We start from the raw sequence: 25,299 nt of genomic DNA, 5'->3' as shown, positions 1-25,299 counted from the left end.
GCCATGTAGGTTCTGGGAATTGAACCCAGGTCCTCTGGAAGAGCAGACAGTGCTCTGGACCATTGTGCTATCTCTCTAGCCCCTGAGACAAGGTTTCTCTGTGTAGTCTTGGCTGACCTAGAACTAGCTCCGTAGACCAGGCTGGCCTCAAACTCACAGAGATCTGTTTGCCTCTGTCTTCCCATCCCCGCCGCGCCTCTCCCCCTCCCCACCCCCAGTGCTGGGATTGAGGGCATGTGCCGCCGCCGCCAGACTAAGTTCTGTTGGCCTTGTGTGTCTGAGTGGCTCAGTAGCCACACAGAGGCCAGTGACATGACTTGTCCCTCTGGCTTAGACCAGCTGAAGGCCCTGCAGAAGAGTTATGGCAGGCTGCAGCAAGACATCTTCCAGTTCCAGAAGAACCAGACCAGCCTGGAAAAGAAGTTCTCCTATGACCTGTGAGTGTGGCTCAGGATAAGGCCCCTGGGGAGGTGGGACCGTGTTCTGCACATCAGAAGCCAAGGACAGAGTTCTGCCACCTCACCCGTGACAGAACTGATACCTTGCTCTGTGTAGCATTTGAGAAGGGACTCAGACCTCTGGGAATCACACCCTTTAGGAATCAGTATTTATTTGGTAAGTGTCATCCATCAGGGCTCAGTACACAGACTAAGTAAGGAAGGTATGATTGTGTACAGGCACCCATGTACAAGCAGTGCTCAGCAGGAAATGAACTGTCACTATACTGTAACATTTATGTATCATAAACTAAAGCACAATGTGGCAGTCTGAACACTTTAAAAATGCCAGGTGTGGCTTGGGAGAGGTGGCTCAGTGGTGAAGAGGGCCCAGGTTCAGTTCCCAGCACCCACATGCCAGCTAACAAATGCCTGTAACTCCAGTCCCAAGAGCCTGATACCCTCTGTGCGTGTGATCCTCATGTGTGGGGAACATACACACACTTCGGCACACATAAAAATACATGTGTTTTAAATATCAAGTCAAGCATGAGCTTAAAAAAAAAAACAAAACAACAAAAAAATCCATCCAGAATGTTTGGGCAAGATGTTGATGGGTCATTGCTGCATGTTGGCAGGCGGCTCATTGCTGAGAGTTCTGCATGCTTTACAGTGAGAGTGGAGTGTAGTCCGGAAAGCGAGGTGAAAGTGAAAGTGAAAGTGAAAGCTAGGCTACACCCGCTGGCAAGACGGGAAAAGACACTTCTCAAGGCAGAGAACAAGGCTGCCATCTGCTCAGTTTTCCAGCCCTTTCCCCCAAGGAGACAATGAGTAAAGGGGAACATGGGGACCCCTGGCCGGAAACCTCTCACCTTGCCCCACAGTGACTTCTCAGGCTGCCTGACTGTAGCCACCTACACTTGTTAATCTGTTTTCACTTTCTTTCCTTACACATAGAAATTCATGGAGCTTCAAAGTGTTTCATCATTTAAAAGATATTTGGGCTTTTATCCTTCTATAAGACAATGTAGGTTTACCTTGTCACTAGATAATACATTGCCAGAGGTCCCTGCTTTCTTTTGAAATGGGTCTTCCCACATAGCCCAGGCCAGCCTCGAGTTTGTATAGCCCAGACTGGCCTGGAACTCATGATTCTCCTCCCACCCAAGGGCTGGGATCACAGTCCAGTATTTCCTAATTGCGTCCTCAAAGTCAAGCTGCCTGTGCGGTCCCCAGCAGCTGAAGATAGCCGTCTCCCACGTGCTGGCCCCACAGAATACCCACATTCTTTCGAAACAGCGACTTGCCTCATTTCTTTCTGATTACTTCAAACACCCAAACTGTGAAAAGCACGGAGCCAGGAGCGACTTCCTTCTGTTCGGACTCAGACTACAAGCCCCAGAACCTGAGCTCCGCCTACTTCTCTTCTCCCCAGTGACAGGCTTCAGCATCTTTATTAACCAATTAACTTTGAGTTTACACAACAAAGACAGGTATATGTGGGAATGTGTTTGTCTGGGTGACAACCAGATCTTGGGGGCCAGTAATTAGAATACATAGCAGCAGACCAACCCCCAACAAGCCATGGAGTCAGCATCCAACCCTTCTGGTGCATCGAAGTTTACCAGCCCAGAAGCTGTCAAAGCTCAAGGTGCAGAGGTGGTAGCTGGATTTGTTATATAGGCATGGCTGATGACATCATCAGCCACATGGTTAAATTCCAACTTTAGGCCCCTTTACCTCCTAGAAGAGGTGGAGCTGAATATTTCAACCCCCATCCTGAAATGTGCACCACCCCAGCACTCCACCTCACGAACCATCTCATCAACTTAGCTACAGTTCTGATCCAAGGTGCTCAAGGATGAAGATGTTTCTAACACCAGGACATTACAAGGGTTTTAGGGAATTTGTACTGGTAGCCAGTGTTTTTAAAGAAAGTGTGTGTGTGTGCGTGTGTGTGCGCGCGCGTGTGTGTGTGTGTGTGTGTGTGTGTGTGCCTGCGCGCAGTGGTGTTGTTTAAAGCAATGTAACGAGTCTGAAGTATGGTTACTTGCAGATGGACACTTGCCCTTGCAAGTTCCCTTTTCATACCATGTCCAGGGTAGGAAAGGGCTGTTCTGTCTCCTGCTGCAGTGAACTGTTGATGTGGGGTCCAGTAAGGAGTGCTCGGGACATCCACGTGTCCTTCCATTTGCTTTCACCAGGAGCCAGTGTATCAGCCAGATGACAGAGGTGAAGGAGCAGTGTGAAGAGCGGATACAAGAGGTCACCAGAAAGAGAAACGAAGCCTTAGTTTCCAGAGATGCAGCTAAAAGTAACGACCGTCAGCAGGTAAGTGGGGTCTGCTCTGGCCTGAGCTTCTGGGAGGTACACCCTCCTCTCCTAAGCACTTTGTCCTGCTGACCCTGGTCTCTGTTCTCCCTGTGGGTTTGGTTCCTTGTGGCATAGTAGAGCAAAGCCTGGTGCCAGGATGCCCGGACTAAGGACCCCAGGCTCAGAGCTTTGACTTTTCAAGCCTCAGTCCCCTGTGGAAGATGTTGCTGCTACTTGGCTTGAGCACACTGAGGTCAAGATGAGGTCAGGATCAGCCTGGTCAGTGTAGAGCCCAGAATATTACCTCCTTCTTCTGATAGTAGAACATTGGCTTTTTCAAAGGATCTATTTTTGCTTTCAATGATTTTTTTATTTTTTAGTTGATTTATGAGCTAATTCACATAGCCTTTCTTCTATTTACTTTGGATTTAATTTGCTAATTTGTTCTATGGCTTCTGAAAGGCACAGTCTTGATTCTTGGATGCAGACCTTTTTCTCACGTATGCATTCAGTGCTACAAATATCTTTTTAGAAAGCACTGCTTTTACTTCAGCCTGTACATCCCAGCAAATCGTTCTTATTTCTATCTACCAAAATATTGTTTATTTTTGAGACAGGGTCTCACTATGTAGCTCTGTCTGTTCTGGAACAACTTATGTGGGCCAGGCTGGGCTCAAAATCACAGAGGTCCTCTTGCCTCTTCCTCTCAACTGCTGGAATTAAAGGCATGACCAAATTGATTTAAATTTGAGACTTTTACTTTTAACCCATGTGTTATTTAAAAGTATGTGTCTTAATCTCCACCCATTTGGGGATTTGCCAGTTATCTTTCTGCTTCTGATTCCTTGTTTAATTTTATAGTAATAGAGGAGTAGACATATGGTTCCTAGTTAAAATTTGCTAAGATGTAGTGTTAGCCTAGAATGTGGCCTTTCTTGGTAAGCATCCCTTATGAGGCACATATTTCTCCTTTGGCTCTTTCCCAGAATTTTTGATTTTCCTGTAGTTGAAACGATATGCCTTTTTAGTATTTATCCTGGCTGGGTTCTCTGAACTTCCTCAGTCTATGGTTTGGTATTTGAGATGAATTTGGAGGAATTCTAGATAATTCTAAATAATCTTGATTATCTAGATGTTTCTTGACTTGTATCTGATCATGTACATATGTGTGACATTCTGAAGTTGTTGCAAGACGAGGGCTGCCATTTATGGCCTCCTTCCCACCCTGGGTATGAGGAGTCTAGGGCTGCCATATGAGGTCTTACCTGTAGTTGTCCCACAGTGCTTGAGATTTGGTCCATTGTTTTCCATTGTTTTGTTCTCTTTGTTTTTCACTCTCATGGGTTATATTTTATCTCCAAACTTGGGAAATTGTCCCTTGTCCGGACCTAGTCTACACATGAGCCCACAAAAAAATTCATTTATGTATAGAAGTTTTAATCTCAGTATTTTTTTTTTTTTCCTTGAAGTTTCTATCTCTGCCTCATTGTCTGCTTTACCCACTTGGGCTCTCTGTTCCAAATCCATGGCCTGGTAAATCTGGTATCACTGTGTGGCTGGTTCTGATGTTTCCTGTCTCCAGATTGGCTTTTGCCTCACGGGATGTCTTCTACCTTTTTTCTTGGCCAAGGGACAGGATATGCTGGCACAGTAAAAGGAACTGTTGTAAACAGGCTATCTATTATTGGTAAGATGTGACAGAGGGGAGACATACTTCCTTTAGGCCTAGAAGTGGGTAATTAGCCTGTGTTCTGGATTATGTCCTGTTTCTCAATATCCCGTCAAGTGACCAAATGGTAGAAATGGGCTGCAGTTGCATAGTCTCCTTCCCTTATCTCATTTAGCTCCTGAGAGAACCCAAAGGAAATGCACACATTGGGAGTGTGTTAATTTCCATATATTTGTGAGTTTCTCAAGCTCCATTCTATGTGGTGTGAGAATGTGTTTACATTTGTGTGATGTTAGTTAGTCATGTGAGGTCCTAGGTGCCTTGGACAGGGTGCGCGTGTTGGTGCTGGGATACGTGCTGTAGCTATTTGGTGGCAGGTAAGTTGGTTTATTGAGATCGTTACATTTTCCCCTTGTTTATTTCCTTTCTGATTGTGTTTTCTGGAGGACCTGGACTTGCGCATAAGCCTACTGATCTACATGCCATGTGGCAGGGCATGACTGTTTTGAGTTTAGTTCTTAGCCAGATGTAATGAGGGGCCCATGAAATGCTCTGGTAGTCCTGTGCTTGTTCCAACTTCAGGCGCCCAAGCCTCAGGTCAAGCTTCAACAAGTAGTCCCGCCAAAGGAACAGACTGCACAAGGGGAAGCGGATGTGCCCAGAAACAAGTCCCAGATGCCGGCCCCCAGGTCAGAGGAATGGAGCTTGAAGCCACGTGAGCAGAATGGTGAGTTATGTCCTCCATTTATCGAGGAGTGCCATATGGTTTGGGGCAGTTGCAAACACTTGAGGGCAGAGTGTAGCAGTGGGCTGGCTCCTGGCACTTTCTCTTGGGACCCAAACTGGGGGCCACAAGCTTCCACTCTGTCTTTATACCTGGTCCTTGTCAGGTGAGTGCCGAGATCCTTGGCAGCAGTGTAAGGCCAGGTACGGAAAGTGCCTTCCTTTAAGGTACTGGGGGACTTTTAAGACTGAAGGGCAGAGAGACAGCCCTGGATGGCTGGTGTGCCTGGGCTCCCATGGCTTGGTATGACCCTGAGAGCCTAGCACTCTGCCACTGGGGGTGTCAGGGTCCTCAAACCCATGTTATTTTCTGACTTTGTTTGTTGGGTTCTGTTTTGAGACAAGATGTCTATTATGTAGCTCTGGCTGTCCTGAAACTCTCTTTGTAGACCAAGCTGGCCTCAAACTCAGAGATCCACCTGCCTCTGCTGAGTGCTGGGATTAAAGCTGTGCACCACCATACCCAGCGCTTTTCTGTTTAATCTGAAGAAGACGCACAGCACTGATGCCTGTGGTCTGTAGCAGAGGTCAAAACACCAACCAGCTCACAGATATTCTGAAGTATATAACTCACACCAGTCACTCTTTCTGGCAATATTCTAGGAATACAGTGGTGACACTTTTGTTTGTTTTGTTGTTTTTTTGCTTTTGTTTTGCTTTTTTGAGATAAGCTCCTGGGTAGCCCAGGCTGGCTTCAAATTGCTGGGCCAGTCTCTTGTGCAGCCTCAAGGCTGGCCAATGTCTTTGGTTGACTTTGCTTCCTTCATCTCCTAAATCCTGGAAATATAGGTGTGTTGCACACAGTCTTAATTAAATGTTACCATTTTTTTTTCCTTCCGTCTTGTCTGAGGCAGAGTCTCCCCGGCTGGCCTCAAACTGATATAGCCACTGCTGGTCTTTGACCTCCTGATATTCCTGCCTCTGCCTCCTGAGTGACAGGACGAAAGATAGATGTGTGTACTCCATGGCCAGTCACATCTAATTTTTGTTTTAGTTAAAATGCTCTTGAAGCCAGGCATGGTGCACACCTTTAATCCTAGCACTTTCTCGGGAGGTAGAAGCAGGAGAATCTGTGAGTTCAAGGCCAGCCTGGTGTACAAAGCATGTTCCTAGACAGCCACCAGGGATCCACAGAGGAACTTTCTCAAAAAAACAAAAATCAAACCAAAACAAAAAGTAAAAACAAAAAACAAAGAATGCTCTTATAATCATACCTATGTTTTGTGCACAGAAGAAACCAATGAGATTCATGTCATTGGCGAGGAGCACGGTCTGCGACCATCGAAGGCAGCAGTCCAGGAACAGGCTGCCGTGGATGGCATGCCTGTGGGAGCAGGGAACCCTGATCGGAACATACAGCCACCAGCTGCCCGTCTACCGGCTGCCGGGCTGGCCAGGCCTGAGGAGGACTCTGAGTACCCTGAGCGGGACCAGCTTGTCATCAGGGATGGTCAGGAGGAACATGCTGCTGAGAAAGGTGGGTGGCTCTGCGGGTTCCCAGGCTTCCTGCCAGCCACTTGCCTTTCTCCATCTTCCCAGTACTGGACCCATCTTGGATTTCACCAAATGGCCTTTGTGACTTATTCACTCTTTTTGTGTTTATTTGTTGTTCACTATCAACAGGGAAATAGAAAGGGTAGTGCAAGACACAATATTTTAATTTTTAGAAATAATATTAATGTCAGTGGGACTTTGAGGGCATGTGGCACCCCAAGACAAGTGCATGGCAGGTCAAATGTTGCCCCTGGCAGGCAGACCACCTGTCTATCTCCACCTGCTTGTGTGTTTAAGTACTGAAGGAAGGAATGATGGATGAGAGTGTACCTGAGGAAGTGACGCATGCATCCCCCTTTCCTTTCCTTTTTGAAGAGTGAATCTTGGATCAACTAAGTATCTTGAGTATATTCTTTTGCCTTAAAGAACCTTCCATCCCTTGGAGTGAGGAGCACTCTTGTGACACCTGTGCTCCTGGCTGGACCAAATAACAGAGTTGAATAATGTGTCTTAATTCTTTTAGCCTTTCCTTTGGAACAGTATCCTGTTGTTCCAGTTCAGGGTGCATTTTATCAGCCTCCCACTGAGTGTCACTTCTCAGAGCCTTGCTCCCTACCTACAGCAAGAAGATGCTCCTGAGAGGGAGGGCCCCCACTCTGCTGGCACTCAAGTGTCTGACTACTGGAAATGAAGTGTAGCAGCTAAGGGAGGACAAGCTACCAGGCCTCTGTGGTGTACCTGCTTCCACAGGCATCAGTAACCACCTCATCTGGAGGGTAAAGGGAGAAGTACACTGTGCTGCTGCTACATCAGAGTAAAAGCAAAGAGTAGAGATTTTCCAGGCATTCCTTTTAAAAAGGCGCTCCTGTGCCTCCCCATGTACACACATACTTCAGTTATCAGGGAAGCCTGTGGTCTGTTTGCTTTCTCTGCAATCTTTACTGGCTGCTCTTTCCTCCAGAAGGAGCCCACACAGGAAGAATTAAGGCAAGTAACATGGGGTGTGTACCTGGGAAATAGCAAAATAGCTTATAGGGTTGATACCTGCCTAGTTACTGTGCTTTAGAGCTTTCATAAATCCAAGAGGTCTCTGGATTATTTGGGAACTAGCTGGAGAAGCCCTCTAGAGTCTAATATCCAATCCACAACGCTTTTGTGTGTTAGGAATGAAGCCCACAGCCTTTGCGTGTTAGGGTTTTGTCACCGGAGCTGAATTTTATGGACTGAGTGTTGAAGGGGCACGTTTCTGAGTACTCTCCATGTCATTTCTACTGGGAGCAAGCCCATGAGTCAGGCTGTTTTCTAAGGTACAGGTTAGGTGACAACCAGTACTGGTGCTGGTGTTCCAGTGACATCAAGAATGAAATGCAGGGGCTGGAGAGATGGCTCGACAGGTAAGAGCACTGACTGCTCTTCCAGATAACCCAGGTTCAATTCCCAGAACCCACATGACAGCTTACAACTGTAACTCCAAGATCTGACACCCTCACAGAGATGCACAGGCAGGCAAAATACCAATGTACGTTTAAAAAAAATTAAAGAAGAATGAAATGTAGCTATGTCTGGTGTGCTTGTTTTATAGGAGGAAGCCAGCAGAGACTGGGAAATGAATACAACCTGGATGAAAATCAAGCAGTATCTGAGAGAGACAAGCAGACAGTCCTTGCAGGGCATGACAGAAATATAAATGGTAAGAAGAGTAGAATATGAAGTGCTCACCTTTCATCTTTTTACTTTTCTTTAAGTAATATTGATAATAACACTGCAAGTTGTTGCAGGATATTTGATCCCATGGTGAACTGTAAAAATTTCTTTATTGTTTGGTGTGGTTCCACTTTAACATACACCTTTAATCCAAGAACTTCCTGTATATTGTAAACATGTGATTATGGTGTGGCTCAGCCCTAGCACACACCTTCAGTCCAAGGGCTTTCTGTACACAGGATTTAATAAAGGAGGAGAAAAACAAACAAACAAAAACACGAGTTGACAGGGATTAAGTAGAAAGGAGGAACTTTGAGAGATTATTTAAGACTTGGAGAAGAAGGAGCGAAGGAGCTTTGAGCACTTTGGCTTTTAAGCTCTTTGACTTACAGCTTTTGGCTTTCTTCTCTCAGGCTGTTGGGTGAGCTACTAGGCTTTTTCCTCCTGGGTAGTGAACTGAGTACAAAGGTCAGCTGGGTACTTTCTCTGCTTTTCTGAGCTAGCAAGTTTGTGGCCCCAGTATCTGGCTCCTGAGTCTTCACTGGTAAAATTAGAACAATTTGGGATTTTCATTTTTAAAAACTACAGTTTTCAGTGCAGGGAGACTGTTTTCTAAAAGCCCTGGAAAGTAGGGTAGCAGTAAGCAGGGTGAGAACAAAGGTACCCCAGAAAATCAGAGGGTTTACTTTAAGTGATTTGGGGCTTTTCCAACAAGATGGCCCGGGCACCCCCGAGTTACTCCATTGTTTAGTTTTGGCGCAATCATTAGATTCTCCATTGATTGCCTCTGAACCAGTTTTCTGCTGTGCGAGCCTCTGGAGAGCTGACTAGGCTCCTTCCTGCTCTAACTCCCTGAGAGGTCAGCAGCACTCTGCTCCGCCTTTCTGGGTTACATAAAGCACACTCAGTGTTTGACCAGTTTATACATTTCTTTGTGGATTGGTTGTATGCCATCTACCCTGTAACCACTGAGTTTTCTACAGGTTTAGGTTTTTGCTTCTTTGCATCCTGTGCTCAGCTCTAAGCACTAGTTCTCTTGAGCCTTAGCCATTGGGGCATTTGAGAGGGCATACAGGCCACTGGAGTGTCTTCCAGGTGAGGTGCGGGCACTGCATGCTGCCGTACCTGACGCTCTTCAGTTTTTAACATGAAGCACTGAGGACATCAAGTGTGCAGCTTCTTGTGGCTAGATGCTGTGTCCTGTTGTGCCAGTTACAATGCAAATCTCCTACCCCAAACCCAGTACATGGGTGGCCTTTTAAATTATACTTGTTTGTGCAGGCACATGCATGCCATTGTAGAAATCAAGGGACAACTTGTGAGTCAGTTCTCTTCTTCCACCACGTGGGTCCTGTGGATCAGAGTTCCATTTCAGGCTTAGTGGCAGGCAGTGAGCTTAGTGGCAGGCAGTGAGCTTTCTGATTAGCCCTAACCCGAATCCCCTCCCGTCCAAAGCGGAGGGGCAAGTCCAATATCCCTAGGCTTCATCAGAAATCCTCTGTCCAGTGTTGCATCTTCATTACTACTGGAGTACTACTCCACCTTACTCTTGGATTCAAAGATACCTTCTGTGCATTACCTCATCAACATTCTGTTGTTTTTTGAGACAGGGTTTCTTTGTGTAGCCTTGGCTGACCTGGATACTCTTGTAGACCAGGCTGGCCTCAAACTCATAAGAGATCCACCACCTGCCTTTTCCTCCCTGAGTGCTGGGATTAAAGGTGTGTGCCACCATGCCCAGCTTCATCAGCAATTCTTAATGTTTAATGCATTCTTAAAAATTTACAATTTCAGGACTGGAGAGATGGCTCAGTAATTAAAGACCCAAGTTCAATTCTCAGGACCCACATAAGGTGGGCACCCACAACTGCCTATAACTCCAGCTCCAGGTCATCATCCTGTCCAACTAATGTCCTCCTCATCTAGGCCAATGTCCTGCCTGTTTTGTGTCTATAACTTGGAATGATTTATTATTTATCACTCAAGTTTTGTTTTCTTTTTCTGGCTTTTCAAGACAAAGTTTCTCACTGTAACCCTGGCTGTACTGGAACTCACTCTGTAGATCAGGCTGGCCTCAAATTTAGAGATTACCTGCTTCTGCCTTCCAGGATTAAAGGCACAGGCTACCATGCCTAGCTCACTCTAGTATTGTGTTTTCAAGTGTTCTGGCCTAACCTGGAAGACAAAGTCCTTCAACTTGGATATCTGATTCTACAGTGTATCAAAATTCCATGTCTATCCAGCATGTCACTTGTTTTAACAGGCAGTCATTTAATTTTAAGAAAGAGAAGCTCCAGTTTGATTTTAAAATTATATTAATGTGCTATATAGGTAATCATCTTTGAGGCATAGGGATAACACATTAGCAAAGAAATGCTAAGCAAATACAAAGTGTCCCTCTTTCCTTTGTGTACAGACTGACAACACTAGCCTTCTGGTTCCAGTGTAACAGCCCTGCAGTTGAATAATACCCTGCTAGATTTCCTTTACGACAAGTATGGGAAACACTCTGATCTTGTGCAAGGCTATCAGCAGAGCGAGAAGGCAAAGCAAAAGGATAAAACAGCTTAGGACATAGCTTGCAGCCATGCATGGTAGAGAATGCCTTTAATCCTAGCAGAGGCAGGCGGATCTCTTTTGAGTTTTAGGCCAGCCTGGTCTACAAAGCAAGCCCAGGAAAGCCAGGAAAGCTGTGTCGAGAAATGGGTGTCTTGAAAAACCAAAAACAAAAAGACCTTCTGCTTGCCTCGGGGAGATAAGGTGAAGACATAGCTTCAACTCTGTAAGTCTCAATGCTGCAGAGATTTAACACGACAGATACATTGGTGTGAAGTCTTGTGACGTGTTCATATATTTGTGTCAAAGGACAGTCGGGGTGGGAGCCTACAGACTGCAGCTATGTAGGGTGAGCTTTGGAGTAGCAGCATCACTGGAAGCTGCAGACAGGTGGCTCTGGGACAGGGTGTGTGCTCTTGGTGCTGCCCTTTCAGGAGCTTCAGCTTGTCCTGTGGCACGTTCGCTCTACGCATGGCTCCTTTTGTTCTCTCTATGGGAACACAATTCCAAGCTGCAGTGCTACTATGGAAGGTCAAGTTCTGTTTCTGACAATTCTACAAACTGGCGTGGAGACCTGCCCAGGCTTAATACTGGAATACTGTTTTTCATTTTTAGTTTTAAATATTGAAGAACAGAAGAGAGGCATAATAAACTTACCCGATGGGAGTAAGAAGGAGCTTCACATTCTAAATCAACCAGAAGTACATATTCCTCAACAGGCCTGAACAGAGATCTTACGTGATTCACCAGTGACTGAGAACTCAGCTGTGAAATGTACAAAGTCAAATGTCCACCAGCCGATCATTATTGTGGAGTTTAATCAGTACATTTTAGCAAAGAAAAAAATGGGACCATCTCAGACAGTTTGGATGTACTTTTAAAATGTCTTCAAAAATTGGCCACACTTTCTTGATTAACAGGTGTTTCTTGAGCAGGCCAACACCAACAAGAGAAATGAGATGGTCTTGCATGGGCAGCAGCACCTATCATCCCACAGTGTCTCTAGGACAGAACAGCCTGCAGGGCAGCTCCTGGCAGACATCAGCTTCTTTCTCCTCCTGCTGTTGCTTGCCAGTTTCTGGTACTGAGCAGCTCATCACTGCTGCACACACTTGATTCCACCATCAGTGGCCTAAGCTCTTACTGCCAGCAAGACCACCACTAGTCAGTTTTAGACAAGCCTCAACACAAAGCTGTTCTGTGCAAAAAATAAGTAAAAGATAGCCACTGCGCCTGGCTACCTCCAGGCCTCAGAAGGCCGAGGCAGGAAGACTGTCTAGTAAGTCACTGCACCAGACAGGATGCAGAGCACTGCACCGACAGAGGCCCAGATACATGTACCTGTGCTGATACAATAGTCCAGGAAAGGGGGCTGGCTGCTGGAGGATACCCAGGTTACAAGCTGGGGATGCCTTCAAAGGCAAAAAGAACACAGTAGCTGTTTGTTTGTTTGTCTTCTTTGTAAAGACTTGTAGTTCACTGGTGACAATGGTATAGGACTGACTGTAGTTTTTGACTCCGATCAGTGGTTCTAACCAGCTGCAGCCTGACCACAGTCGCACTCTGCTCTCCTTCCAGTGCCGCTCTCTCAAGAGTGAGCCAGTTCAAAGTTGTCTGCCTGTGTTGCATCTGACCAGATCTGGTGTGCTGACGTACAACCCTGTGTTTAGATGGATACCATCCAATGTCACAAACCACGTCCCTCATTCTTACTAACTTGTCAGACCCTCAGATGCATTGTGCTTTTACTGCACAACTGTTCTACTCTGGGCTCCAAGCTCAAGCAGAGTTTGTATTTTCTAGTGCCTAGTATTTCCTATCTTAATTTGGCTTTGCTTTAAAGTGTAGACATTGCTGATAAGCTGTGCTGATTCCTTTTCAACAAGAAAGACAGGTAAGGAGTTAACTGCCTTCTGGGGTCTGTTGGCTGCCTGATGGCTATGCTTGACAGTTGAGCCAGACTACCTCAGTAGTGAGCAGGAAGTAAGCGACAGCCTAACCTCAATCCTCACTAGCACTGCAGCAACTTCAGTCAGGCATGTTTCAAACGATTTCTAGCAAAATGTTTTGATTCAAGAAGGGTGTCACAGGGCTGGGGCATAGCTCCCTGAGAGCCTCTGCCTAGTATGTGTGAGGCCCTGGTTGCATTCTCAGCACCACCAAAGCCTGTTACGTTAGAGTCAGGACACCAAAATCTCAGGATCATCGCTGCCAGAAGCCAAATGAACTGCCACTAGTCTTAGGCAAAACTGCAAAGCGCGGTTCAACTTCAGGAGAGCTCATTCTCCTAAAAGCAGTACCCTTACAAAATACAAAAGGGAAACCCCACAGGCTAATCAGAGGAATGAGCAGCAAACCAAGGATGGGGACTCTGGCTGGTGCATCACGAGCAAAACCTGCACTTCACTGGGAGGCTCCAGCTGCAGCAAAGATGCGCACCATGTTCAAACGAGACCACATCTCAGCAGCCTACACTCTTCCGCCTGTCGACACCACCCAGCAGGCACTGCAGCTGCTTGGTTACAGATCCTTATGGATCTGTGTCGCCACACACACAATCATGTACTTTAGCAATCCTCAAAATCAAGTTTTAATTTTACCAGAATCTAAATCCTTAATAAATCTTGTGTTTTGAAACTTCTTTTGGTCAACTTTTGGGCTTGTTGGGTGTTTAAGATAAGCTCTCATGTAGCCCAGGCTGACTTCAAACATATCACACAGCTGAGGGTAAGTGAAGCCCGATCCTGCTGCCTCTGCCTGAGGGCACTGCTGCGGCCAGCTTGGATGAGTCTGGCACCACTCTGCTCAGACAGTGGCAGGAATTTCCTAGGCCCCAAGAGCAGCACCAGTGCTTTTTTTTTTTTTTTTTGGTCAAGAAATTTATTAACCTTTACAAACACTATTTCACTTAATCATTCATTTAAAAAAGTTTACAGTTAAGTCTGTAAATCCATGTAATGTTCACCAATGCATTCCAGCTCAGTTACACCCCTGGAGTATAATAAACCACTTTAAAACAGCAGTTTTCATTCTCGCCAGGTAAGGGTGTTAAACTGAGTCTTCCTTGTAACAAGCTGTCATCCACAAAATCCACTTTACGTCACGGTGTGTGGCACACTGCTGTATATCCCCAAGAGCACACACGATCATGTTTGCAGTCTCTTTCACACCAGTTTCACAACAGGAAAGTATTTGTGAACAGAGAAATCAAATTCGGGAGGAACCTATGAAGGAAGCCAGAAAGCTAATGAATACATCTGCATGTGTTTAGCAGTGTGCACTTCTGCTTTAGACTTTACGTGTTCAGAAATAGGGCAGTGCAAAAGAAACTGGTCAAATGGCAGAAGTCAGAGGGAAAGGACCAAGGAAGCAGTCTGTTCTTCATAAAGGTCACCAGGAAACATCCAGGCCAGCTGTGCCTTCAGAGAATGTTAAAGGAAAGTGGACTTCACTTCAGACAAGGTGCTCAGCCAGATCAGGATGGCAGCACAGTACAACTCTAGGGTGCCAGCTGAAGAGCCAAAGCCATACAACAGGCAAATGCTGCAAGTTGCACCAGCAGCCCCCACCATGACAACTCAGATCTACCGTATCAGTGCCACATCTTCACAAAGTTTAAAAGTCTTAGGGCTGGGGACAAGGCTCAGTTGGTGAGGGTCTATGTTAAAAAGATGAGCGTGATAGCACTCTGCTGAAATTCTAGCACTGGGGATGTGGAAACAGGCCCATCGTTGGGGCTTGCTGGCCGGCCAGTTTAGTTGAGTCAGTGAGTTCCAGGTTCCATGAACCATTTCAAAAACTAGTAAAGACTGAGTGAAATGTATCTACTCTGTGGATATGCCCAGAGTCTTTCCCCCGCTCCAAGACAGGGTTTCTCTGTAGTCTTGGCTATCCCAGACTCATTTTATAGACCAGGCTGGTCTATAAAGATCCACCTACCTTGGCCACTTGAGTGCTAGCACAGGTGTGCACCATCACACCTGGCTTGGTTCATACTTTCTTAACTGCTCTCCGTTAGATAGTGATTTATAATGGGAGCAGGAATAAAAAGGAGTAGAAAATTTGAGTGTCGAATATCTTGAGGAAAAACAGTGAGCTTTACTTCACAGCAGCTGAATTGGGCCCACCTCTTCTAGGATGACTCTTAACCAATTATGTAACCTTTTCTGTAATAGTACATAGAAAACCCTGCACTCACTTTCTCAGCAACACACTCACCTTTGACTCCTTTTTGTGTCCCCCTGCTAAGAGCTTCATAACCACAAAGTTGGGCTTGGCCACCTTTAGGATTCTACTGACCTGAAAAAAGAAAGCATCAGCATCACAGCCAATGTCTATGTGATGGGTACCGAGCTGTGCTGCAGGCACTCACGGATCCCTGCTTCTCTAAAATACCTCCCACCCACCAATCATGAACCTTCAAGGTCACGGCAGCCCTATGAGCACGCCAGCTTCACCACTGATGGCCAAGCTCTCTCATCAGCCAGTTCCTCACATTCATCCTTAGCAATGAAGATGAAGACTGCATATCCTATAAAAACTGCTTTGAGGGTTGAGCTAAGCACATTTCATGCTGGGCATAGCAACTGTGGCTCCAGAATTCAGAGAGCCTAGCTCTGCACTTATCAGTGCGCACCCTCGTCAGAAGACATGGCTGTGGTTAACACTTAGAAACACCTAGCAGGCAGAGAGTGTCCTGGGAGTATTAGGCGTTATTTCTGACAGTGACTCGTCTAATCAGTTTCCTTGCTGGGTTTCTCGTAGGCACCAGGTTCCCACTGTTGCATTTCTGACCACTGTCTTCAAATGCCCAGGGCAGGATAGGTTCTCAAGCCACTTGCCTTGAGCAGCTGCTCCATTTAAATATCTAATGGAAAACACAAGTTCAGATCTGTAGTTCAGCACCTGAGGGACTGAGCAAAAGGCCTGCCATGGGTTCCAGGGCAGTCTGAGCTACACAGGATGAGACTTTGTCTCAAAAAAATAAAAATTGATTACTTAATAATGATACTAATAATATGATATGTCAGAAACCACACCGTGACCCAAGACACAACAATCTTGCACATGAAAATCAATTCATTCAGCTCTCAGGCCGAGCGAGACTTTTCAAGTTATTCCCGAGTCCTCCCATATCCCACATGAATTAATTAACCCAGAAGATTTCAGATCCAGAGAGAGGGCATTACTGTTCATCATGGATTACTGCTGCCCACTTCCTTACCTCTGCCGTAACAGTGCTCCTTAACCATGAGTCAGATCTATCCATGCACTGCCCACACTCCAACAGCTCCTCCCTGGCTTCCCGCAGCCCAGCCATGTGAGTCCCTGGTGCTGTTCAAACCCTCCAGGCACAGGTCTGCTCTGCATTTCTCTGCATGTGGGGCATCTCTGACCGGAAGGCCCCATCCCTGGATATCTATGTGACTTCTAGAATTACTAAAATGGGTTCTTTAACATGGTTAGGACTAGCAATGCACTTCAGTGGTACAGGTATTTGTGTAGTGTGCACAATACCTGAGGCTTAACACCAAGCGGGAGAACAGTAGGGTTCCCTCCCCACCCCATTTCTTCAGAGTTCTACACTCTGTAAAACATACAATTTAACCTGTTCACTGACCCCGTAACAGCTATTTTTCTACTTAACAAGTCTTTGAATAATTGAATGAAATTTCCATTGAATGACATAAGTGCTAGGGAGAGATCCCAGGCTTTGTGCAACAGGCCAGCACATGTCATTTGAGCCCAGCACTGGCTGTTTCTGACAGATAATGCTGAACCACTCTGAGTGGCATCAGGTGCTGCCGCCGTGACTCACACTTGTCAGGAGTAACTCCCGTGCTGAGCAGAGGTACCCTAGTTACACTGGGGATACTGCAAACTTTTAAATCATCAAAACCCTAAGCCATGTTTGTTTGCAAAGTTTGTTCTGTTAGATCAGTTTTTTAATGCAACAGCCTTTTATGTCAAAATGGTCAAGTATGGAGTACTGTTCTACTGTAACTGGATACATAATTTTCATATTTAAAATTTACAATGGTAGCCAGGTCTGACAGATCACAAACTAATCCTAAGAGCAGGGAGGCAGGAGGCAAGAGGATTACCAGGAGCTAGAAGACCAGCCTGAGTAAACAGTGAGACTCCATGTGTTGGAGGGAAGAGGCTTAGAACGATTAAGTTGGCAGACTTACCTGAAATTGTGGCAGAAACAAGACAGGCTCCATTTGACAATGTCTGGGTGACTCACTACAGCAATTAACATCCACCTAGTGGCAGGCGTATGCTTTAAGCCAAGTGCGTCCCACACACGGTGAACCCACTCTTACCTCACGGTCTGGATTGGGGATATTTTCGAGGATCATTTTCGCCTGCTGAAAGTGCTTACTAGCTGCCACATACAACTCTGGAGACTGAGGAGGAGGGCTGTATTTATTGAGGTCAGACATTTCCTAAGAAAGAGGGAGACTTTTTATCACAATATATTTAATATAAACCTTTTAAATGACTATCCATCCTTACAGACTCTAAAGCTAATGCTGAGCACTTCTGTACCCATGTGATACATGGGTTTTTTTTTTTTTCCTTTCTTCTCCGAGCCCTCTACCCTCTACCCCCTCCCCGAGAAAAGGTTTTTCTGTGTAATATCCCTGGTTGTCCTGCACTTGCTTAATAGACCAGGCTGGCCTCAAACTCACAGAGCTCCTCCTGTCTCTGACTCCTGGGATTAAAGGTGAGCACCACCATGTCCAGCTGATAGATTGTTTTTTTCTTTTTAAAGATTTATTCATTTAAGTATATGAGTGTTCTATCTGCATGTACACTTGCATGCCAAAAGAGGGCATCAACTCCCAGTATACATGGTTGTGATCCACCATGTGGCTGCTGGGAATTGAACTCACACCGCTGAGCCATCTCTCCAGCCCGATACACAGTTCTTAACCTGCATATGCCAAATCTCAATTATTCTAATGACTTAAATATAAACCAGTCATGTGATTAACATATCCAACAAGGACAGATACTCTGTATCCTATTTAAGAATGCTCTTTTTTTGGGGACTGGAGAGATGGCTCAGAGGTTAAGAGCACTGACTGCTTTTCCAGAGGTCCTGAGTTCAATTCCCAGCAACCACATGGTGGCTCACAACCATCTATAATGAGATCTGGTTCCTTCTTCTGGCCTGCAGGCAGAACACTATATACATAATAAATAAATAAATCTTAAAAAAAAAAAAAAAAGAATGCCCCTTTTCCCCGCCCCCCCCCCCGCCCCAGGATGGCTTGGTACAAACATTTCCTCACCCAGCAGGCTCACCTTGAACTGCAGGTAGTGCACTGGTGGTGGTGTCATCACACTGTTGAATGGAGCAAATCTGTGCTCATACCGAACTTGCTCACTATCAAGCTCAAACTTTGGCTTGCGCACTTTGCCATCCATGTCAAATGCTACCATCGTCTAAAGAAGAAGGGAATGAGAACACAAACAACAAAAGGAAAGAGTGAACATGCACATCAGTACAGAAAAAGAGCAGTTAACACTTAAAATGTCCTCTCAGAAACCAAAAAAAGAAAGAAGGGTAAAACACACCTCTCATCCATTTTTATTTTATACACCATGATTTACACAAAAAAATTTTCCAGTCCAACTGGTTATTCAATAGCAAATAGTCATCCCTAAAATCATATTCATATGTACATATACAAGTAACAGTATATGGATTTGCAGGTTGTGGTTAAATGTTTAAAAATACATATACATAAACATGCACACATTACATGTGTGCAAGAAAGAGGCCATAAATCTGAGAAAGAGCAAGAGGGTTGCATGGGAGGAGCTGAGGAAGAAAAGGAAATGATACATTAATTTCAAAGTAGTAATAATTTCCCAGTCCCAGTGGGATCACACACACATACCACTCTTACACATCTCATGCTTCTGTAACTACTTTGAAACTTTTAAGTCAAAGATATTGAAGAAACAAGTACCATGTAACAAGTACCATCACACAGGTCAGGGTCTTTTCCAAGGTCCCCTCTTGGTTTATGTAACTCCAGGGGAGTCACTTCAGATGGTTCCTGAATTGTCAGTACAACTCTAAAATTAATGTCCACAACCCTGCAAAAATGTCTGCTACTGCTTACGCCAGCCACGCTAGAGCCCACACCTACATATTACAATCCTAGGAATGCTAGAACCATCCCATCGTGAAGCAAGGTGTCACCTGTTTACACACTACAACTAGAATGGAATATGGTGACTCTCAAACGAATGAGAAACAGAACAGGTGACAGTAAACAGGTGAGAGTCAAGGCAAGAGATGATTTTAAATATGTTATGTAAGAATGATAGTTAACAGCAAGAAGATGTGATTTTCCCACTTACTTTGAACATCCCAGCACACATGTTCTGATAGACCTGGCTCATCGTGATCTCTCGGCTCAATGGGCGAACTGTAATTAGAGAAAAGAATGTTCATACTCTTTCCACCTCCTTCCCATATTACGGTAGAAGGAATAACTAAAACTGGGTTTCTCTCTTAAGGGAACCAGAGGAGGGCTGATCTGGGGAAGAGAGGGGAACTGGGAGGAGTGCAAGGAGGGGAACTCCTGCCCTGATGTGATAAGAATCAAAGTTAAACAAAACAATCAACACTTGCTTATTTACTGAACACAAACGTCACTTTGCTTTTCTAAAGCAATTTATCTTATGACCAAACTCTGCAAATAAGGTAACTGAACTGAGCTGAAAAGTTAAACAACTGTGTTCTTCAAGTAGCGAGTACTAAAGAGTTCTGGCGGGAAGTAATATAGCCCCTTTGAAGCATCTGCTTCCCATAGTTCTGTGATTACCTGTCCAAGCTAACCTGACAGTGACAGCCCACCTACAGATGGAGCCCTGCCTGCTCTTTAACCTACTCTGCTGCATGGACCGGGAAGGAACTGGCAAGCAGCCATCACTGACACTGGGATTCAGCCTCTCTTCTAGTTTGTGGACGGTGGTGATAGAGAAATTTGACAGACGCGCAGCCACGAAGGCTCACAAGGAGCTCTTCACCCACTGGTGGTCAAAGGTAAAGTATATGCCATTCTACTTGTCAAGTTTAGAAAGAGAGCACACAGCCAGGTGTGATGGTGCACACACTGGTAACCCCAACACAGGGCAGCCTGGTCACCTGTGACAGCCTGATTAAAGAGTGAGGCGGGTCTACAGCACCTTTCTTTTTCTTCTTGGTTTTTTTGCTGCTTCGGCCTTTCTGCTGTTCTTCCATTATCCTCTCCTCTGCCATCTGAGAGCCATCAGCACGGCTCAGGGTTGACATCAGCCACGCATACAGGAATTCAGAGAGGTACCTTAACGATCACAAACAATCAGTTAGTGGTAGACCGCTAAACGAGGCAGCTTTACCAACACAAGGACTAGTAATAATGGAAAGATTTCATTATTTCATCCTGACAAGAAACTGAAGCCCTGGCCTCAGAGACAAATTGTTCTCTAATATGCCATCAACCCCACAAGGCCAGGTCTTGTAATACTTTAAAGTCTGCAAAATACTGTTTTTTTTTTTTGTTTGTTTGTTTTTTGTTTTTTTGCAGTTTGGTGAGAGTAGATCTTATAGGAAATGTGCACTGAAAGTGATCTTTCCCTTCCCACATTTCACAACTTTTCAAAAGACTTGTGGTAATTACCTGCATATATACAAATTGGAATACCTTTAAATTTTGTTCACTATCAGTCCTCACCAATTCACTCCAGTCTATTAGGGAATTATTTTCTTTGCAAATGAAAGACATTGATTCAGAAAGTGTCAAAAATTAATGGAACATAAAAATCATTCTAAAGCTTTAAAACATCTAGGCTTATTTACTTAAATTTATTGAAGAAATAAAATATAAAATAGGATATTCTACTAAAACTTTTTAAAAAATTGTAACCTAACAATGCATTCTAAGCCAGGAAGGCAGTTCAAATCTTGGAGATGGCACACACTGTTTTCAGTATAATCAGGAATAAGGAAAATTAAGGACTACTCCTACACTGAATAAAAACCAAAGATCCATAGAGATGTTTATGATCTCTTACAATTCCTATTTTAGGATACCTATTCCCAGAACTGCCCTGGAAGACGCCAAGCAGGCAACAATATCAAAGCACATATAAAACACCATTTTAATTTCATGATGATGATGACGATGACGATTTGTGTGAGGGTGACAGATGGTGACATATCACAGAGACTAGGTGACTGTGTAGTCACTTCTCCCTTTCTATCCTTCATGTGGGTTCCGTGGATTGAACTAAGGTCATCAGGCTTGTGTAGAAATTGCTTTTATCTGCTGGGCATCTTCTTGTCCAAAACAACATATTTCAGCCAACAGAAACTAGTTACAAGTTGCATTTGGAGTTATGTAGATATTATATTTTGAAGCTACAGCTGCAGGTAAGGAAAATGGGATATACTATCTTATGAAAGAGTATATGCCACCAGGAGAGGCAGCTGGTGGCACTTAATTTAAGGAAAACATTTAGCATACAGTAATACTTTACAGACCACAAATGAATCTCCACAGCATACAAAAGTCAGAGGCTTACAAGCTCTACTGCAAAGTTCCACAGAGACAGCAGGTGGTACTTAGTTATCTGAGGCCAGATGCTGAAGGGAAGGGTGGGCTCTTTCTTTCCAAACAGCAGGTACTCCTTTTTATTAAGAGTTTATCAATAGCTTTAAGAGGAGGCAGAATGCTGATGTTCTGTAACAATGGTCCTCACATTGCCATTTCTGGGCCAGCAGCAGTACTGTCTGGGAAGCACCCAGACATGGAAAGGACTGGTCCCCACTGAAGGTCTACTAAACCCAGGACTGACTCTAGGCAAGTGATTAGGTGCCCACAACAGATTCATCACTCATTTCTGCTGCTGATTTTAGAAAGGGATTACATTCATAAGCAAAACAAGATCATTCTCTCACAATTTCAGGAGTTTAATCTGTAATTCCAAAGCCAAAGAACCACGTGGTTCTGTATGTAGAATAGGGCCATGTGGGGCTGGCCACAGTCAGTGTCACATTCTGCTTGCACAGCCCAGATTGGCACAGCCTCTGGGAATTAGCTGCTCCTAACAAGGCCATGCCAAGAGTGGGGAAGGGAAGTCTTCCCCTTCTCAAACAGCAGTGATTAAGTTAAATTAATTTAACTCTACGATTAAAAAGCAGATAATGCCCAAGTGTAACATAGCAGATTTAGATGTCTAATGAACAGGAAGCTGTTTAAAATTGTCTCTTGACAGATGAAGATAATTCAAGATTATCACTGTGCTGAACAACACTTACTTTATTTTCTACAGCTTTTCCATGTCTAAGATAGCCTCCATAACCTCTTACCTAGACTCCTTATCTTTCCCTCCACTTCAGGGCATCTGCAGATGATTCCTCAAGGTTATGCACTCAATGATCACCCTGCAGCCATGATGTCCCACAAGAAAGCTTGTTCTATCAAGTGCACCCACACCATGGCTTGGCGCTACAGAACTCATAGCAAACCATGCTCACTTTTCTCCACAGGTGCAAACCAAAGATGTTGAATCAGCACATTTATTTTTATTAGTACTTTTCACAGAAATATTCAAACAGCAGGAAGAATATTTGTATAATGTTACTGCACTAAAGATGTACACTTTGACCAACTCTAATCCTCAAGATATTTTACCAATTATGCCACAACTACAATAAAAATGCACTAAAGGAAAAACTATCCCAGGGTCCAGTGAGACGGCTCAGCTCATCAAGGAGCCTGTCAGAAAGACTGATAACCTGATTTCAATCCCCAGAGCCCATGTTAAAAAGTCCAATGCAAACCCACATATCTGTAACCCACACTTTTTTAATTCTTTATTAATTACACTTTATTGACTTTGTATCCCCCTGTGGTTCCCTCCCTCCTCCCATCCCTGTAACCTACACTCTTACAGCAGGCCAGCTGGCACAGAGACCCTGCCTCACCAGGGTGGAAGGGAAGCGCCAACTCCTGGAAGTCTTGGCTGTAGTCAGAGACTGCATGCACATGCCAAGCACCCCAGACCACACAACGCAGTCATGCAAGACCTCTGCTCTCCCATCACTTGTGGCGGCACACGTGGTGCAGAGTCCCGCAAGACCCCTGCTCCCCCATCCCTCGCAGCGGCTGCCTCACCAGTAGATGTAGTAGTACTCATGCATGCTGTAGAGCTCCAGCTCAAAGCCACTGAGCAGATACTGAATCATAATCCGAAGGTTATGGTAAAGGACCCAGGTTCCTAAACAGGCCAGGTGCTGTCTCTGGGGCTCCTGTTTTAGCAACATAGTGTGAAGTGCCGCATCAACCTTCTCTGCCTGTCAAGAGTAATTGGTTACATTATGGTCAATTATTTAGTGAGAGAACTTGAAAATATGAGCAGAAAATGTAAATCTCACAACATAAAAGACCCCTACTTTTAAATGCACTTCTGGTGAGATCTGCAAAGTTCTTATTCTGTAATAATTAGCATTTACCCAAATTATTCCTTAAAATAAACATCCATTTTAATAAGTTATTCTCTGTGGACCAGGTGGTGATACATGCTTGTAAACGTATAGGACTATCAGTGTATTCCTGAGATCGTGGCAGGAGGATCATGTGAACCCAGTGGCTTAAAATAAGCCTGAGGAAACATGCCTGGCTCAAAACAAACAAGCCTCAACTTGTGACTCCAGGCGTGTGGTAACAGGAGCGGGAACTGCTGCTGCCCAAGAGTCACCTTTAAACCGTTTCACTGCCAGGCAAACTTGCCATGAAGTCATAATTCTCTATCAAACCACGATTTAAGATGTCTATAAACTGTATTCTTCCATTTTTTTATGAACACACTTCCTCTGAAGTATAGAACTGTTAAATTTTAAGTGAAAAATAGGCATAGCATAGTAAAAAATTAACTCTCTAATCATTTTAAAGATTTGCTTTTCAAATGTTAAAGTCTGAGAAAATAAAAACAGGCCCTGGTGACCCAGGATGGCCACCACCTCATGATACTTCTGTCTACACATTCCGTGACTCAGGGTGTGGACTCTCAGAGGTGCATTCGGCTCCTGTAATCTGTGACTTGCTGAATTTTACGAAGACATCTGGCTCTTACCTCATCTTGCAAGGTAGCAAACTCTTCAAGAATGTGACCAAGTTTGTCTCTCTGCCGAGCCCTGTTATGGCCATGGATCTGAACAAGACTACAAAATGGCTGTAACACACAGACAACTTGTTAACTGTCAATGTGAAAGAAAACATGATGTCAAATTCTTCAATCTTGCTTAAATGCCCGTGCACATGCGCAATCACAGTTTACACTTCTTACACAGGCGCCCATTTTTAAGGAATTCAATATCAGAATTTATAAATAGGTGGAAAGAGGTAACTTTTATGAAATATGACTTCCTATTGCAAAAAAAATATACTTCTTTAATATCTGGACATCTTCCTACAATTTCTTTTCTGCTTATTTTAAACTAAAAGCCAAGACTGAAATGTTGACATTTCTGTGGTACTTGAGTGATGGCTCCTACCTACGGCTCTCCTATTGTCTTGGATCTGAAACACAGCTTCCTACAAAATCCGGAACAATGTACTAATCAGACAACGGACATATAGGTGAGCAACCTGCATTTAGAACACTGACTGACTCTGAGTTAACATAGCCTGCACCAATGAGCTAACAGACAGTCTTTGATCAGCAACTGTTCAAAAGAGTTAGGAGGCACAGGATACACATCTCTCATCTGAAAACTCAAACAGGCAGAGGCAGAGACTGATGTACCCATGGGAGCCTTGCTTGAACGTGCCAAGACTAACATTGAAGATATGATCTTGCTGCCCCATTTCCAGAGTATTAGGGCTTAAAGTACAGATCATCAAGTCCAGTTTCAAAAAGTCCAAATGTGAAGCTAACAGCACAACTCCTAGACTTGGGAGCATGCTGGATTTCAGGTTTTAACTAGGGATGCTCAACCCACTAATTCTACACAAATATTCCAAAACCTGAAACAGTTTTGGTCTCGGGTATTTCATATTTCAGGTAAGGGAGGCTCAGCTGTATTAGCTTTTCACTCTTTGAAAGAGCCCATTTTCAGAAAATAAAGCAATACATCTTATGATAATAAAATGTTATAGAAATGAAATCATCCGAAGTCTTCCACCACACAGAATTGCCTCCACATTTACCCCTGCATGCACATATGTACATATGCATGCAATAGAATTAGCCCCTAAAGAACTGCCTAACTAAGAAATGTTTATATAATTAAGTGAGAATGATTGGTAATTTAATCTACATATTTAATCTTCA

General features: G+C 44.4%; 2 protein-coding genes across 8 annotated transcripts in view; one reads left to right on the top strand and one right to left on the bottom strand.

Annotated features, from left to right (window-relative positions):
- Golm1 (golgi membrane protein 1) overlaps positions 1-13,593 on the top strand; it is a 41,846-nt gene extending 28,253 nt beyond the window's left edge. The window contains exons 5-10 of one of the 2 annotated variants that reach the window (XM_055629139.1): positions 335-437; positions 2,642-2,768; positions 5,002-5,146; positions 6,437-6,679; positions 8,279-8,386; positions 11,572-13,593. In XM_055629139.1, the coding sequence (XP_055485114.1) occupies positions 335-437; positions 2,642-2,768; positions 5,002-5,146; positions 6,437-6,679; positions 8,279-8,386; positions 11,572-11,681 (836 nt within the window). In that variant the 3' untranslated portion in view covers positions 11,682-13,593. Of the gene's footprint in view, positions 1-334; positions 438-2,641; positions 2,769-5,001; positions 5,147-6,433; positions 6,680-8,278; positions 8,387-11,571 lie in introns of both variants that reach the window. The other variant, XM_055629138.1, reaches the window with a different exon arrangement.
- Positions 13,594-13,595: 2 nt separating this feature from the next.
- The window catches only part of Naa35 (N-alpha-acetyltransferase 35, NatC auxiliary subunit), a 53,175-nt gene continuing 41,471 nt past the window's right edge, over positions 13,596-25,299 (bottom strand). For all 6 annotated transcript variants that reach the window (XM_055629135.1, XM_055629133.1, XM_055629132.1 and 3 more), the window contains 8 exons: positions 24,100-24,198; positions 23,142-23,320; positions 20,170-20,306; positions 19,339-19,406; positions 18,271-18,411; positions 17,283-17,405; positions 15,175-15,255; positions 13,596-14,180 (listed from right to left, as the gene is read on the bottom strand). In XM_055629135.1, the coding sequence (XP_055485110.1) occupies positions 14,121-14,180; positions 15,175-15,255; positions 17,283-17,405; positions 18,271-18,411; positions 19,339-19,406; positions 20,170-20,306; positions 23,142-23,320; positions 24,100-24,198 (888 nt within the window). In that variant the 3' untranslated portion in view covers positions 13,596-14,120. The remainder of the gene's footprint in view (positions 14,181-15,174; positions 15,256-17,282; positions 17,406-18,270; positions 18,412-19,338; positions 19,407-20,169; positions 20,307-23,141; positions 23,321-24,099; positions 24,199-25,299) is intronic.

Source organism: Psammomys obesus, unplaced genomic scaffold, assembly GCF_907164565.1.
Source record: "Psammomys obesus unplaced genomic scaffold, mPsaObe1.curated_primary_1811, whole genome shotgun sequence".
Lineage (NCBI taxonomy): Eukaryota > Metazoa > Chordata > Mammalia > Rodentia > Muridae > Psammomys > Psammomys obesus.
Note: the sequence above shows the minus strand (reverse complement) of the source record. Positions and strands in the feature narration are given on the sequence as shown.